This window comes from Penaeus japonicus, unplaced genomic scaffold, assembly GCF_977035675.1.
Source record: "Penaeus japonicus unplaced genomic scaffold, GWHDUDI00000001_assembly GWHDUDI00000001, whole genome shotgun sequence".
Taxonomy (NCBI): Eukaryota; Metazoa; Arthropoda; class Malacostraca; order Decapoda; family Penaeidae; genus Penaeus; species Penaeus japonicus.
In genome coordinates, this window is record NW_028234403.1 from 14654438 (window position 1) to 14671937 (window position 17500).

Genomic DNA, 17500 nt, shown 5'->3' on the forward strand with positions numbered 1-17500 from the left:
TTTTTTTGGGGGGGGAGGTGATTCTGAGTTGGATATATTCTTTTTTTAGTAAATTATACTCGTAATTCGTTTATTTGGCGTCGGTTATACTTTTTATATAGATTATACTTGAGTCATACACTGATTTTTAATAAGTTATACATAGGCTAGACTAATGAGCTGTTGGATTTTGCGTAGATAAACGAGCAAAAAAAACATACATTTAAAGACTAAATTTACACAGTAGATACAAATATCCACAGTATTCAGTGAAGACATGATATCCAAATACAAAGTTACGCAACGCATAAGAATTATATATCTATTTAAATCTAAAGTAAAGGTTTTGCGTGTAGTAAAAAAAAAAGGTTAATGACCACGCAAATAGAACTCGCTTTACCATATGTGTCAGAGAGATTACGGGTGAGTTCTAACACGTATTTTTTGTGAAGGGGGATGGGGTGGGGTGGGGGGCAGGGGGGGAGGAGGCTTAGCTTCACGTCTTCATGAGTTAGGGTTGAACCTTCGATGGGTATGCTTATGTGTGTAAGTATGTTTATATGTATATGTATGTATATATATATATATATATATATATATATATATATATATATATATATATGTGTGTGTGTGTGTGTGTGTGTGTGTGTGTGTGTGTGTGTGTATACATATATATATATATATATATATATATATATATATATATATATATATATATATATATATTATCTCTCTCTCTTTCTCTCTCTCTCTCTTCTCTCTCTATATCTTTCTATCTCTCTATATATATATATATATATATATATATATATATATATATATATATATATATATATATATATGTGTGTGTGTGTGTGTGTGTGTGTGTGTGTGTGTGTGTGTGTGTGTATAAACATATAATATATATGTGTATGTATATATATATATATATATATATATATATATATATATATATATATATATATATATATATTTTATATATATATATATATATATATATATATATATATATATTTATATATATATATAATATATATATAATATATATATATATATATATATATATATATATATATATATATATATATATATATATATATATATATATGTGTGTGTGTGTGTGTGTGTGTATGTTTGTGTGTGTGTGTGTGTGTGTGTGTGTGTGTGTGTGTGTGTGTGTGTACGTGTACGTGTGTGTGTGTGTGTGTGTACGTGTGTGTATACTTATATGTATGTAGTTATGTCTGTATGTTTGAACGCGTACATACTACAAACATACACCGACATCTATTTAAAAAAAAAGAAGGAAAATCACTCAAAAGTCATTCAAGTCGCCGGCTTTGGATTTCAAAGCGGCAACCACGGCTGAAAACCGAGTCCTCAGGGTTATTATCACCTAAAAGAAAACATTACACTTAGCCACTTTATATAGGCCGTGTAAGTCTATTGATCTATAGGCAGCTTTTTTTTAGCTTTGTTACTCGTTTAACCTCACTTCCCTTTTTATTGCTGTTGTAATGATTGCTTAACCTAATCTCTCCGCTGTTTTCTTTTTTTTTCTTCTTTTTCGTTATTATTTTTATAATGGGCAATTTGAACTCCCTGTGGTATTCTCTTTCTTTGTTTTTTCCTTTTTTCACGTCCTTACTAATCTAATTTCTACTACAGTTTCTAGTTATTATTTTTACAGTAGTTATTGGTTATTCGAACTTCCATCTTTTTTTTTTTTTCTTTTCTTTTCTTTTCAAAGCGACCATTGACATATCCCAGATTTCCCCGATATTCCTATCCTTTTGTTATTATCATCGTTATTGCTCTCCCTCATCGTTCTATTTTCATCCCTTTCTCCTCTCTAGGACTACAAGGTTCTACAGCTCTCTAGTGTTTTCCTGTTGTGGGGTTCTCTCTCTTTATCGAGGCCTGTGGTGTGGTCTTGTTTTTGTTTTTGCAGGCTGCTTCTCTTTTCCTCGTCTCTTCCCTTTTCCTCCTCTGGAATTGGCCAAATTATGTTTCTTTTTAACCTCCATTTTGGTTGTTGTTTTTTTCTTAATAGTTGTTTTGCCCGGATTTTTCACTTTTTTTTTTCTTTTTGCTTTTTTTTGGGGGGAGATGCATATTACCTGTCCTCTTTTTTTTCATTAAATTCTTAAGAATGTTTCCCCCCGTCTCTTCGCCTCTTCTTCCCACGGCTCAAACCGTCGACTTCCAAAAACCATTCTCTCAGACTCCCATCGTTACCACAACTGTTATTCCACCGATCTTAACCCCCCACGCCCTCTCTTTCCCCACCACCTCTTCTCCTAGAACTGGCTGAACGACGTGGAGATCCTGGCGACGCTTATGGCCGCCCTCATCCACGACTACGAGCACACAGGAACGACAAACAACTTCCACGTTATGTCCGGCTCCGAGACCGCCATCTTGTACAACGACCGCGCGGTTCTCGAAAATCATCATATTTGCGCCGCTTTCAGGTAATGATAATAATGGTGATGATTATAGTGATGATGGTAATAATGGTGATCAGTATGATGATGGTTATAATGGTGATCAGTATGATGATGGTTATATTGGTGATGCTTGTGATGATGATAATAATGGTGATGAGTATGATGATGGTTATAATGGTTATGATTGTGATTATGGTAATGATGGTGATGAGTATGATGATGGTTATAATGATGATGAGTATGATGATAATGGTTATGAGTATGATGATGATAATAATGGTTATGATTATGACGATGATTGTGATGATAATAGTAATGGTTATGATGATAATAATGGTGATGATTGTGATGATGGTAATAACGGTGATGATGGTTACAATGGTGATGAGTATGATGCAGGCAATAATGATAATGATTATGATGATGGTAATGGTGGGACTTGGTTTCGTTTTTTCGTCGAGGGATTGTGCGTCTTGACCTGTATTGACCTTTGTTTGTGGTGTTTTGTAAAGGGTTAATCTTTTTATCTTGAGTCATATGTTTATGTTTTGCACGCACGTGTGTTGTGAATAGTGAATTGATAGAAGGAATGATAAGTATTAATTTTATTATAGATACTCACGTCTTGCTCTCGCCAAAGCTATTCTTAACTCGAGGAAGGACGGTATTGGAAGATTTGCAATAACGTGAGATTTATGTAATGCCATGACTTCCGGGTTGCACGTCGATTGCAATAATTCAACACTTCACATTCCACAGCATCATCATAACCATCTTAAGCCCCACAAATCACACTCAATTCTAGAAAGAAAGAAAAAAAAATCCCTTGAACGACTGGTCATGTTTATCTGCTGACGTCACGACACTACCAAAGACCCGGATGTGAAGTCTAATGACGTCATAGGCAGAAGGGAAGATCCGTCTACTGGGAAAAGATTACGGTCAGACACGGAGAGAGAGACAGCATGAGTGACGCAGCGTGTGGTGTTCTCCGTGACCGGAATACAGTGTGTTGTGATGAGGTCGTACATTGACTTCGATTTTTTTTTTTTTTTTTTTTTTTTTTTTTTTATCTTCCTTTAGGAGGATATTGTTCGAGGATGACTATGTTTGTTGATGATTGATGTGGCGACTGTGATGTGTTTTTGTTTTTTTCCTAATTTTGGTTTATGTTTGTTATTTATTTTTTTATTCGTGTGTTTATTCGTCTTTGTGGTTTATTGTGAAGGATTGTCAATAGTGCTGTATCACTTAATCTGACATTTGGTAATTTATTGAGACATTCAGAATTCAACGTCTTAAAAATTGTGTTTCTCGTGTATAATTTTTTTATATAACCTATTAACACAATCTTGGACATGACACCAGCTACTCATCATCCTGCATGAGTCCTGCATGGATCCAAAAAAATAGTTTTGGTCACGTGATAAAGGTTATCTTGATTATGAAATATATGTGAGTACGAAAGAGAGGAGAGTATGATGGTAAGGATAAGGATAAGCCAGATTTGCGGAGCAGATGCTACGCCGGCCTTGTATGCGCTGAGGCGAGCCCGCCCAGTATGTTGGTGGTGATAATGGTAAGGAGTGTATGTTGATTTAAAAGAGGTAGAACAAAGCACCATCATCATCATCATCATCATCACCATCATCATGCTACCCCGTTGGCATGGGATCACAGGGTCGAAGGTTCGAATATTGAAGAAGGCTCCTACTACTGCCACTACTACTATTACTATTACCACTACTACTATTACTATTACTACTGCCACTACTACTATTACTACTATTACTATTACTACTACTACGACTTTTACTACTACCACTACTACTACTATTACTACTACTACGACTATTATTATTACCACTACTACTACTACTACTACTATTACTACCACTACCACTACTACCACCACTACTACTAGAACCCATCCCCATCCCCATCAAAAACACCCTCTTCACCCCCTACATCTCCACCATATTGCCAATTATCCCCCTGCCATTACAATTTCCCCCTTTCCCTCTCTCCCCCCTCCCCCCCAAGCAGATTGCTCCGCGGCGAAGACCACAACGTGTTGGTGAACCTGTCCCGCGAGGAGTACAGGGAGTTCCGGTCGCTAGTGATTGAGATGGTGTTGGCAACGGACATGTCTTCGCATTTCCAGCAGATCAAGGCTATGAAGACGATGTTGGCTCTGCAGGATACTAGGTAAGGGGGAAGGGGGTAGGGGGTTTAGGGTTGAGGGGGTGGGGTTTAGAGGAGGAGGAGGAGGAGGGAGGAAGGGATGGAGATTTGAGATTTGAGAGAGGGAGGGAAAGGAGGGGGGATAGAGAGAAAGAGAGGATATATATATATATGTGTGTGTGTGTGTGTATATATATATATATATATATATATATATATATATATATATATATATATATATATATATAGAGAGAGAGAGAGAGAGAGAGAGAGAGAGAGAGAGAGAGAAAGGGATAGGGATAGGAGAAGAAAATGAAGAAGTAAGAGAGGGAGCTTAGCTAATATGAAATAGAAAAAAAGAGTGAGAATGAAAGAGAAAGATATTGAAGTTGCCAAGGGACGTGACTTTTAAAAAAAAGTAAACCAAACACAACCATGTTCTCCTCAGTTTTTCAAAAAAAAAAAAAAAAATGAATAAAAAATAATAATAAAAAAAAAATAAAGTGAACCACCCCACTCACAGAACCTCCCTATTTCCCCGCATCCTAAAGCCTTTTCCCTCTCCTGCCTCCGCCACAGCTTGGACAAAGCAAAGGCCCTCTCGCTGGTGCTGCACTGCTGCGACATCTCCCACCCGAGCAAGCCGTGGCACCTGCACGAGCGCTGGACGACGCAGCTGCTGGAGGAGTTCTTCCGACAGGGCGACAAGGAGCGCGAACTCGGCTTGCCTTACTCCCCGCTCTGCGACAGGAACAACACCCTCGTTGCCGAGAGCCAGATAGGTGGGTGGATGGGTGGGTGGGTGGGTGTGTGTGGGATCTTTACTTTTTTGTTTTTACTATCTGTTTCTCCTTTGTTTTTTTGTTTTTTTCTTCTTCTCTTTCTTCTTCTTCTCTTTCTTCTTCAACACCCTCGTTGCCGAGAGCCAGATAGGTGGGTTGATGGGTGGGTGGGTGGGTGTGGGGGAGGTGACTTCATCATTGTCTTTTGTTTTTGCTGTCTGGTTATTCTTTTTTTTTTTTTTTTTTTCTTTTCTTCTTCTCTTTCTTCTTTTTCAACATCCTCGACGCCGAGAGCCAGATGGGTGGGTGGATGGGTGGGTGTGTGGGAGTTTACTTCATTGTCTTTTGTTTTTACCTTCTGTTTATTCTTTTTTGTTCTTTTTTTTTCATCTTCTTTTTTTTCTTTTTCGTAACAACACCCTCGTCGCCGAGAGCCAGATAGGTGGGTGGGTTCGTTTACTTTATAGTCTTTTTTGTCCACTATCTGTCTCTTCTTCTTCTTCTTCTTATTATTATTATTATTAAATCAGATTTGGATTTGGTACTCACTCTTGCTGTCTCTGATATGATGTGCGGTCTTTTGTTACTTCTCTTTCTTCTTCTTCCTCTTCCTCTTCCTCTTTTTCCTCTTCTTTTTCTTTTTCTGTTTCTGCTTCTTTTTACTTCTTCTTCTCTTCTCTTGCCACTTCCTATTCCATCGTTTTATTCGTTTTCTACATTCTCTCTTCATTCCTCCTTCTCCTTCTTCAATCCTCTATTTCGAGCTTCCTTCTTTTCTTTTCCTTTCCCTTTTCTTTGCTGTTCTTGTTTTTTTTATACTTTTAATCTTCTTCATTTCCTTTCTTTTCTTTTTTTCACATTTGGTCATTATTTCCTTTCTTTTTCTTTTCTTTTCTTTTTTCATCATTTTTTCCCCATCTACTTGTTCATTTTATTTTTCTTCGTGGTTTTCTCTCTTTATTAATTCTCTGTTAATCTCGTCCTCTCTTCTTCACCCTCTTTCTTGCATCCTTTCCCTATCTTCTCCTCCTCATTCTGGTTCTTCCCTACTTTTCTTCCTCCTACTTGCTCCCCCCTTGTTTATTGCGTCTTCCTTCTTCTCTACTTCCTTCCTTCCTTCTCTTTCTTCCTTCTTCTTTTCTTTCTTTGTCTTCCCCTTCTTCTCCTCTTCCTCTTTCACGTCTCCCTCTTTTTATTACATTTCCTATCGCACTATATTTACTGTTTATTTCCATTTCCTGTTTTATTCTTTCAAAGGAATTGTGAATGTCTGTGTGTGTATATATATATGTGTGTGTGTGTGTGTCTGTGTGTGCGTGTGTCTGTGTGTGTGTATGTGCATGTGTGTGTGTGATTTGTATGGATGTGTGTGTCTGTTTTTCTGTCTGCCTGTTTGTCTGTTTGTCTTTCTACGTGCGCGTCTCTCCGAGCATGAGAGTGAGTGAGTGAGTGAGTGAATGAGTCAGCCTATGAGTGCGCGTGTGGGTGCGTGCGTATTCATCACGAGTGTTTACCAGTGAGGGCGAGTGATCACACGCAAACACACAGCCAGCACTCTCACACTCTCGTGATGCGCGGTTCTTTTCACCGAATTCCAAAAGCCCTTTCACGCCAACGTTTATTTTAGTATCAGGAGCTAAATGGAGTTGCAGAGTGTTGCATCATTTGATGAATTAGACGCGTTTTGGTAAGACTCGATTCGTTTGCAGCTGGAATAGGGATTCATCATCAAAGGTGTTACGTGTGTCCTGCTGTTGTAGAGGGATATATATATATATATATATATATATATATATATATATATATATATATATATATATATATATATATATATATATATAGTTGGATATGAACAAATAATAATTCATACATATGTTATTTTTATCGTATTTTTTATGTTTGCGTTTTTATCTTTCTCTTTTTTTATAAATGATAAACGGGTCTTAATAACCCCTTTATTCCACACATGTTTTCCCCCTTCTTGTGTGTATTCTTTCCCCCTATTTTTCCTTTTTTTCTTTGTGTGTGTTTTTTTCATTTGTTTCTTTCTTTTTCGTGTGTTTTTGTTCTGTGTTTGTGTTTATATATATATATATATATATGTATATATATATATATATATATATATGTATATGTATAATATATATATATATATATATATATTATATATATATATATATATATATATATATATATATATATATTATATATATATATAAGATTAGACTATCCATCTAACCGTTGCAATCCTCCCGCAGGTTTCATAGACTTCATCGTGGACCCTAGCCTGGGCGTGTGTGGCGATCTGCTGGACAAGGTGGCCGCCCTCTCCGTCCCCCCCTCTACCCCCACCATCGCCGAGGAGCCGCAGAATGGTGAGGGTCCACTCTTTTTTTCTTCTTCTTTTTCTTCTTCTTTTTCTTCTTCTTTTTCTTTTTCTTCTACTTTTTTCTCTTCTTTTTATTTTTATTTTTCTTCTTTTTTCCTCTTTTCTTTTCTTTTTTTATCTTGTTTGCTTCTTTTTCTACTTCTCTTTCTTTTTTTCTTTTTCTCCTTCTTCTTCTTCATCCGCGTTTTCTTCTTCTTCACGTTCTTTTTTCTTCTTCTTCTACTTCTCATTTTTTTCCTTCTTCTTTTACTTTATCTTCGTCCTCTTCCTCTTCCCATGTGTATTCGTTCTTTCTTTACGTTCCTTATCTTCTTCCCTTTTCGCTCCTCCTTGTAAATATTTTTTTTCTTCGTTTCCCTTTCTTTCAATTTTCCTCCTTTTCTTTCCTCTTCTCTCCATCTTTTTCTACTTCTCTCCACATTCTTTCTTTGTCCTTTTCCTTCTTTCTATCTTTGCTTTCCCCGTCTCTTCATTCCAAACAAAATAGTCATTTTTTATGTTTTTTGTTATTTTTCATTTTCATTTTATGTTGATCTTTATTTTCATTTTTTATTTGTTTAATATTTGTTTGATCTTCATGTCCACATTATTATTATTATTTTACTGTTGAATTTTATTTTAATGTTGCATTCTGTTTCATTTCATTTCGTTTCATTCCATACCGATTTAATCCGTTTTATAAGTTCACTTTATTTTTTTACCTTTTGAGTTCACACCACCAAACCAATCTAATTTTTTTTTTAAACCCGCTTTTTAATTTATTTTTCTCCCCCTCCTTTTTTTTCTTCCCCACCCCACCCCCATTTCCCCCCCCCCCTTTCCTCCGGGGGAGAGCAGACCTCCTGATGCCCCCGGTCGTTGCAGAACCCGGAGGACCGATCAAGCGACCTGTACGACCCTGCGGCGTCGTGGGCTCCGAGGTGCGGCGCCCATGGCAGGATTGTCTGTCGGCGAACAAAAGCCGCTGGAAGGAACGCGCCACGAAAGGTGAGGGGCGAGGGCAGTGCGAGGGCAGCGCGAGGCGAGGAAGGCGAGGATTGTGTGATGGCAGTGAGAATGAGGGAATGAGGAGGTGAAAGGATGAGGGGCTGGGAGGTTATGAGGAGAGTTTGTGATTATGTAGGATGAGGAAGGTGATTATGATAGGGATGAGGATAATGGCTGTGAGGATTGTTATGAGGAGGATGGATGTGATTATTTTGATAGTAGTGAGGAGAATGGTTGTGATTATGATGATAGTGATGAGGAGAATGGTTGTGATTATGATAGGGATGAGGATAATGGTTGTGATTATGATAGGGATGAGGATAATGGCTGTGAGGATTGTTATGAGGAGGATGGATGTGATTATTTTGATAGTGGTGAGGGGAATGGTTGTGATTATGATAGGGATGAGGATAATGGTTGTGATTATGATAGGGATGAGGATAATGGTTGTGAGGATTGTTATGAGGAGAATGATTGTGATTATGATGATAGCAATTAGGATGATGTTAATGATTAGGAGGATATTATGATGATAATGATCATGATGATGGTGATGATTATGATGGTAATGATGGTAATAATTGTGATAATAGGAATTATAATGATAGATATTATGATGATAGTAATAATGATAATAATTGTGATGATAGTAAAGACAATAATGATGAATATGACAGCTTCATGAAAATGATAAAGATGACGAGAATAATAGTAAAAATAACAAAAACGATGATAATGGAGATAAATAATAACAGTAATAACAGTAATGAGGATGATGATAAATAAGTTTCCTGACGGAAGGTGTCATATAGATAATAAAATGAATCAAATCAAATCAGAAAAAAACATGATTTTCACTTTTAATGGTTTGTTATTCTGTCATTATGTGTTATTCTATTATCTTGAGCCTCTTTTTTGAATGGGTTTAGAAGTCCTTCATAATTGGCACTTGCGTTTTATTCTTTTGTTGTGGTAATTAATATTTGATTTAGTTTACGTATTAACGCGTTTATTGATATCTTTTCTGTGTGGATAACACTTTATATGACTTGTAGCTTGGGGACCTTGGAACTTGATATATTTATGATGGAATGTGTGTATATAGAGCAGAAGAATAATTGGATAATTCTCTCTCTCTTTCTCTCGTTCTCTCTCTTTATCTCTCTCTCTGTCTGTCTGTCTTTCTGTCTGTCTCCCTCTTCTTCTCCTTCTTCCTCCATCTCCCTTTCCCCCTTCTCCCTCCCTCTCCCTCTCCCCCTCCTCCCTCCCTCTTCCTCCATACCCCTCTCCCCCTCCTCCCTCCCTCTCTCTCCGTCTCTCCATCCATCTCCCTCTCCCCCTCCTTCCTCCCTCTCCCCCTCCTTCCTCCCTCTCCCTCTCCCTCTCCCTCTCCCTCTCCCTCTCCCTCTATCTCCCCCTCCTTCTCCCTCCATCTCCCTGCCCACAGACGCCGAGCTCCGAGCCGAGGCGGCCCTCAGAAACGAGAAGGTGAACGGCGACGCAGAGGAGAACGTAATAGAAGACACGATCAAGGAAGAGGACGAGAATAAGGAGAACGGCGGAACGGCGGAAGAGAACGAAGAGGAGAAAGCCGAGGAGAACGAATGAGAAACGCGTTAGAAGGATGTGATGATTGTGGTGATGGTGATGGTGATGATAATGGCGGTGGTGATGAGTGTCGGTCAGTGGTGATGGCGGTTAGAAATTTCAAGAGGAATGTGAACGTAAGACTCGTTGAAATTACTGGACGGAAGAGGAGGTAGAGATAAAGTCGATGAAAGTGACATGGAAGAGGTTTATATATATAAAAAAGAAAAACAGTTTTTTTTCTTTCTTTCTTTCTTTCTGTTTGTTGTTTTACGATATCCAAACACAGAAGAGTGGCTCGTGGTATTTTCCGGCACACGGGACGAATACCAAAGCGAAGTATCGGTACAGTGATGATATATGCGTTCGAAAAGTGAACACCGTGACCTAAGAAAATAAAAACAAAAAACAAAACAGAACAAAAAAAAAAAAACACTGTGGCATCTGTAGTGTTTCCTTCCCCCTTTTTTTTTTATTACATTTGTGTATATTGACTGGAAGTGGAAAGATAAAGAAGCAGGAATTAATTGGATTTTGGTAAGAATCTGTAAGAGGGAGATAGATGCCAGATTGACAGAGCCGTGTTCTCGCCGAGGCAGTGTTGGCTGTAAGAGAAAGTGACTTTTTTTTCTTCTTTCTTCGGAAAAGAAAACAAAATATTTTCAGGAACCCTTTTATCGTTGGCTTCTCTTCTTATAAACATATGTATATGTACATCACACTTTGAATGCCCTTCTGCTGTGAAACTCAAGTTTAATATATATATGTGTATATATATATATATATATATATATATATATATATATATATATATATATATATATATATATATATATATATATATACATATGTTTATATACATATGTATTTACATATATATAAATATATATATATATAAATATGTATATATTTATTTATTTATATATATATATTGTCTGTGTGTGTGTGTATATGTATGTATATATATATGCATATACATACATACACATACATACATATATATATATATATATATATATATAGATATATAGATATATATATAGAGATATAGATATATATAGATATATATACATACATATACATATACATACATACATATACATAAATATTCTTAGATATATATATATTTATATATAATCTTAAATCTAGCAAGCATGAAATCTCTCTCCAGGGAACTCTGTTATATGGAGTTCAAAAATCCTCTTTTGAGCTTGTCCCATTGTTCTCGTGTTCTCTCTTTCATTTCATTTTCGTTCTTCTTTTTAAATGTGCATTTAAGTGATCGGCCATTGCAGTGTGATCAGCCAAAGCCGCCTTGCGTGAGTGTGTGTCGTTGCAGATTTCTTTTTTTTAATGTAAAAAAAAATGACCCATGAAATATGTTCGTAGTTTTTAAGGTTTTTTTTTCTTATCTCGATTGAGATTTTTTTCTTCTTCTTCTTCTTCTTTGGTGAATTCCATATTAAAAGAAATTGGAAAGGTTAATATGCTGTGATTTTTATTTGATCTCTAAAACATTCCTAGAAAAAAAGGTGAAAAAAAAATTGGAATATTCTAAACCTCCTTAAATACAATTTTAACCAATTTTCTCTAAACCGCATCTGTACCTCCAGAGGCAGCCAAAACAAGTTAAATATGACATCCAAAGGTAAAACAAGGGTGAAATAGGCCTATCCACAGGTCTTGGCTGATCACTACCACGTGGCCTTGTGGGAAAGCGGGTATTTTGTGGAGTGCCACGTGACAAAAGTCCTGATGTCCTTTCGATGACGCTGTTGAGGATCACTAACGTGTCTTTGACTACGTCATTAGTATTTTTTTTCCCCCTTTTTTTTCCTCAATAGGAGTTGATTTTTCAAGAAATTTTTTCTCGTCTTGTTACTGATCCATGTTTTTCTCCTGTTTTTGTTTTTGTTTATCATTATCAATGATACATTAAAATATCGTGTCAACTATTTTTGTGGCCCAAGAATGGAGATGGAAATATCCCTTTACAGTTGGATTTTACTGAAATGAAGCTCCATTTCCGTGTAATATTTCATTCATTCTATGGCTATTTTCTCTCTCTCTCTCTCTCTCTCTTTCATATTCCTCTTTTTGTCTTGTTATTTTGTATTATACGGGATTGAGATGAAACCAGGAAATCATTCGTTTATGTTATCTTTTCGTGTTTTTTTTCCCCTTTTGTAAGTGACACAAGATATTCTTTCAAAGTTAAATTGTTTGTATCTCAGTTCTGTTACTGGAATTAGAATCTTTTACTATAGAATCTGTAAGTCTGTAGATTTATTTTATTATGTGATTAATTACTCCTTCGTTATCGTTACTTTTTATGATTATGAAAGTGGGACATGTATTTCTACTATAAACTAAAACTATAATATTCCTCCGCACTTTGTTTTGTGAAGAAATTTTAATCGTATCTCTCGACAAACTCGCAAGCCATAATTTAAACTAATAAATCCAGCGAGAAAAGGTAATTCGTTTTGATTAGAGGTACGCAAAATCCCTTGACAAATCAACGTGTAATTTATTTTACGCTCGTAACCCCATCGTCTTCATCTTGGTCGTTTTTCTCGCGTTTTCTCTCTCTTCCTTCTGACGAGAAGCAACACGTTTTTATATATGACCTTCTATAAACTTATCCAATTACAAAAGGGGGGAAAAAAAGATAATGGTATTATTCTCATCACTATTTAGCCTCGCCTAAAACATAAACAACACCATATATTCCGTCGCCTCCCTTGGTATATAGTAGTTGTTACAAGACGAAACGCATCCTATATGCATCAGCAGTAGCTTCATCTTAACGTGTGATGTTACAGCATCTCCCATTATGGTTTCAGAAGTCCCATATATATATATATACACATATATACATATATACATATATATATATATATATATGTATATATATACATATATACATATACACATATATACATATACACATATATACATATACACATATATACATATACACATATACGTTACGAATAGATTACAATAAAAAACTAGCATAAAAAACAAAAAACTTATGCGAAGGATCCGATTTTTTTCCCCATGACGTCAGAGGCAAAGGACACACATCCCGTGGCGCATCAAATGACTTTTAATTTCGACGAAAGCAGAGGAAGAAATAAAAAAAGAAAAAAAAAAAGAACAATAGACGAAAATAAAACAGCAACACCTCGATCTCCACGCCAAAGAAAGTTTGCTGTTTATTGAAGATTCTTGAGTGTGCGTTCACACAAACACACAAAGAGATGTTATAGCGACCTCTAATACACTCCATTCAGCCTTCTCTGTAGCTGTGCGAATTACTCATCCATTCTGACAAATTCCGCCGTGATGTATTGCAATTTTTTTATTTATTTTTTTAAACTATGAATATTGGTTAATGATTGTTTATTCAACCGTAACGATAAGCTTGTATTTCCATCCCAGTTGTATCGATATGTTAATCGGAATATTTTGGACACAAAGACCCCGTGATTTATATCTATTCTTTGACTTTTTTTCTTTTTTTTTGCCATTTTCTATCGATGTTTTAAATTATACGCAGATTAGCGCTATTTATGAATTATAAAGAGAGAGAAATTTTTATTGTAAAGACAATAACATGTTTTCGATGTGATGTGCGCGCGCCGGTTGACATTCGCCAAAGGTACGTTTCCACTGCTATGAGTGAGTGAGTAAGTAAGGTATGAGTGAGTGAGTGAGGGAGGTATGAGTGAGTGAGTGAGTGAGGGAGGTATGAGTGAGTGAGTGAGGAAGGTATGAGTGAGTGAGTGAGGAAGGTATGAGTGAGTGAGGGAGGTATGAGTGAGTGAGTGAGGAAGGTATCTATGAGTGAATGAGTAAGGTATGAGTGAGTGAGTGAGGAAGGGTATGAGTGAGTGAGTGAGGAAGGTATCCATGAGTGAATGAGTAAGGTATTCATGAGTGAGTGAGGAAGGGTATTCATGAGTAAGTGAGGAAGGTATTCATGAGTGAGTGAGGAAGGTATCCGTGTGTGAGTGAGGAAAGTATTCATGAGTGAGTGAGGTATAATAAGTAAGTAAATAAGGTATTAATGAGTGAGTAAGGTATTGATAAGTGAGTGAGGAAGGCATTAAGGTATGCAGTAGGGTGTGAGTATGTGAGTGATAGATTAGCCTCATGTGTTGATCTGTCAGTCAGCCACATTTTGATTATATGAATTTTGTTTATTAATTAATTTATTCATATATTTTTCCTTCCATTTTATGTTGTTTCCTAATGCTTATTATCTTCATAGTATAATTAGAAGCTTTCAGAAAATAACATTCTGATATAAAAAAAGAACGAATTCCAACTTTTTTTCGCATTTGTTCGTGCAGAATCATAATGATGTTCATTTATATATATATATATATATATATATATATATATTTATTATATATATATATATTATATTATATATATATATTATATATATATATATATATATATATATCATATATATATCTTTATATATATATACACTGTATGTACATGCCTAGATATGCCTCGCTGGTTTATCGATTCATGCAGAATTCCGAATATCTGAAGGTCATTAGTAAGTTGATACTTATAAATGCATTATAAACTTAAGACGTATTAAGTAATCAATCCGATTAATCATTTCTTATACCTCAATATGGCTTCCTTTTTTCCAAGATCTTTCCTGTGCAGTCTCCAGCAGTAGTTTCTTTTTTTTTCTTCTTTTCTTTATGAGTTACTTAAACAGAGGAAGAAATGTTTTCGTAACGCATGAGTGATCAACGTATCAGAGCTGGAAGCAGAAGTTTTGATAGTTTTTTAAAGAAGAAAATTACCAAGTCTTAGCAAGGGTCAGAAGTCAGGTATGTGTAAGAACATCCCATTCCCACATGAGGCACTACAGTCGATGAGGATACACAAGGATACACTGGATACAGGGAGGAAGGAAGGATAGAAGGAAGGGTAGATACAGAGGGTCAGGTGTGGCAGAGGCACCCAATTGCTATATGTGTGTGTGTGTGTGTGTGTGTACAGCAGATGAGCCAAAGTTGCGTGGCTCGGTCAGAGGAATAGGCGCAGTGGTTGGGGGGGCCACTGCGACATATTAGGTAAGCGATCGTCTTTGGTTATGAATAATGATAAGAATTATATATATATGTATGTATGTATGTACTGTATGTCATGCCAACTCGCAGAAGAAATATTCTTGGGGTTTATTTTCTTTTTTGGAAGATGCGATTTGCGACAGGTAGATATAGTGTATATTGTCTTTTTTTCTCCAAAAGAGAGTATCATACAACCGAACGTTCCTTGTTGGAAGACCGAGCCAGACAACCGGCCACATCTGCGAGAGATTTAACCGTATAACAAATAATATTATAATCTTTTAAGGACTTCCCTAACCAAGGCACCTTGCTATGAGTGTGAGCACTATATAAAGCATATTTCATTTGTGAGTTATTATCTGTTGCTTGTAGCATCTCGTACGGAAGAGATGCCATTGATGTCCTCCTGTAACGGCATACTGGAGATGTAACTGTTAAGGCATTCGTTGTGGTTGATCTCTGCTGCCGACGACCTTTGTAAGGGAAGGCATTTCTCCGCGGGTTGAGAGTTTGGGATGGCGAGAGAGAGAGAAGCCGTGTTTTGGGAGGAGATAGCACGATGGTGATGCAGTTTAGTTTCAGTCTAGTGGTCTAGTGTATCTAGAAATCAGAATGTCTTGAATGTGGGAGTAGGAGGAGGAGGAGGAGTCCATCTTGACTCAGCTGAGAGTAGCTTCAGTAATGCTTGACTGCTCTTATGCTAGGCGAACGTGTTCAAGCATGTTTAGTGTTCGTTGTATTTCTTGAAAAAGAAAAAAAATGTTTGGGTTTTCCTCCGATTGGGTGTCCGATATGAGTTAAACAATTAAAGGAATTCTTGGTACAGTCTTTCAAGCGTCTGGAATTCAGTTTCTTTACGTTTTTTCTCACTCCGAAGGGATAAGTGAGTGCGTCGGTTAAGTACAATTAGTAAGATTGGTTAATTTCCCCTCCAGTGTGTGGAGAAGAAGCTTGAAAGATCGGAAGACTGCACAGGAAAGCAAGATCAGGGAAAATCTTGATACTGAAATTTATTCCTGTAATTAAGCCACTTTAACTAGAAACAAATCAGTTCTAGAGGATGACTTAATACACTTAATAATAAATTCATATATTGATGAAATGTAACCTAAGGTTTTTTTTACTGTTGAGTTTAATCTCATTTCGCATTTTCTACTCTCATAAAAGAATAGTCGTAATAAATTTTCGAAGAAAAACATGTATGATTATGGAATTATTATTGAAGTTTCACGTTTATAGTGTATCTTGTAAAGGGCATAAACCCAAAGTATTTTTTAAGTTATGCATTTTCACGTAGCATTTAAACATGATGTTTAGATTTGATTTGCTATGCTTATTTTAAATATAATCAGGGAAATGAACATTGATTTGAAATTGAGGAATTTTAGGCATACATATGAGTGATATATATCTATTTCGATTGTAGAATTTATTTATTTTTTATATTTTTTTTTACCATTTCATCTTTTTTTTCGGACAATATAAAGTAGTTTCTAGAATAATCGTTTATGTTACTAGAGCAGTCCTCTATCTATTTAACTTTGTACGCCTTTGTACCTTACTGTTCGTCTATTATGTTCGTCATAGTGTTCAAAATATAATAAACACGTAATCATAAACTAGATGATTTAGGCAGTATTGATATACAACAGTTTAATGCTGAAGAAATAAACTTTTTTTTTCATCAAAACAGAAAAATCAGGTTAAACATATGGCTTTAGTTAATTAATGCTCGAATTCCACACCTATTCTTAGTTATCATATTTCATTTATTGTGATTTTGCTATTTCATCTCTTTCTTTAGAGAAAAAAAAAGTGTGTGAAACAATCAAAATGGATGGATGAATGGATGTTTCTAGAAGCGAATGATTGCGAATTAATAAGTGTGAGAAGACGAGAACCAAGAAGAGAGAGAAAACGGACACGGGCGTTCGACAACTTGGAAATTGGCTTTAGTTGCATCAGTATCTCCGACATGCCTATGCATTGTACACTCAGTTTCATGGATGTTTTTGTACATATTTGGATCGCTGA

The 17500-nt window shown here is 36.0% G+C and overlaps 1 protein-coding gene across 10 annotated transcripts in view; it reads left to right on the forward strand.

Moving 5' to 3' along the window:
* Positions 1 to 11846, forward strand: part of LOC122251691 (dual specificity calcium/calmodulin-dependent 3',5'-cyclic nucleotide phosphodiesterase 1A-like) — a 257423-nt gene extending 245577 nt beyond the window's left edge. For 4 of the 10 annotated variants that reach the window (XM_086536660.1, XM_086536642.1, XM_086536644.1 and 1 more), the window contains 6 exons: positions 2284 to 2453; positions 4473 to 4637; positions 5193 to 5395; positions 7654 to 7770; positions 8622 to 8771; positions 10219 to 10589. In XM_086536660.1, coding sequence (XP_086392786.1) covers positions 2284 to 2453; positions 4473 to 4637; positions 5193 to 5395; positions 7654 to 7770; positions 8622 to 8771; positions 10219 to 10379 — 966 coding nt within the window. In that variant the 3' untranslated portion in view covers positions 10380 to 10589. Of the gene's footprint in view, positions 1 to 2283; positions 2454 to 4472; positions 4638 to 5192; positions 5396 to 7653; positions 7771 to 8621; positions 8772 to 10218 lie in introns of all 10 variants that reach the window. The other 6 variants (XM_086536643.1, XM_043013814.2, XM_086536648.1 and 3 more) reach the window with 5 other exon arrangements.
* Positions 11847 to 17500: the final 5654 nt, after the last annotated feature.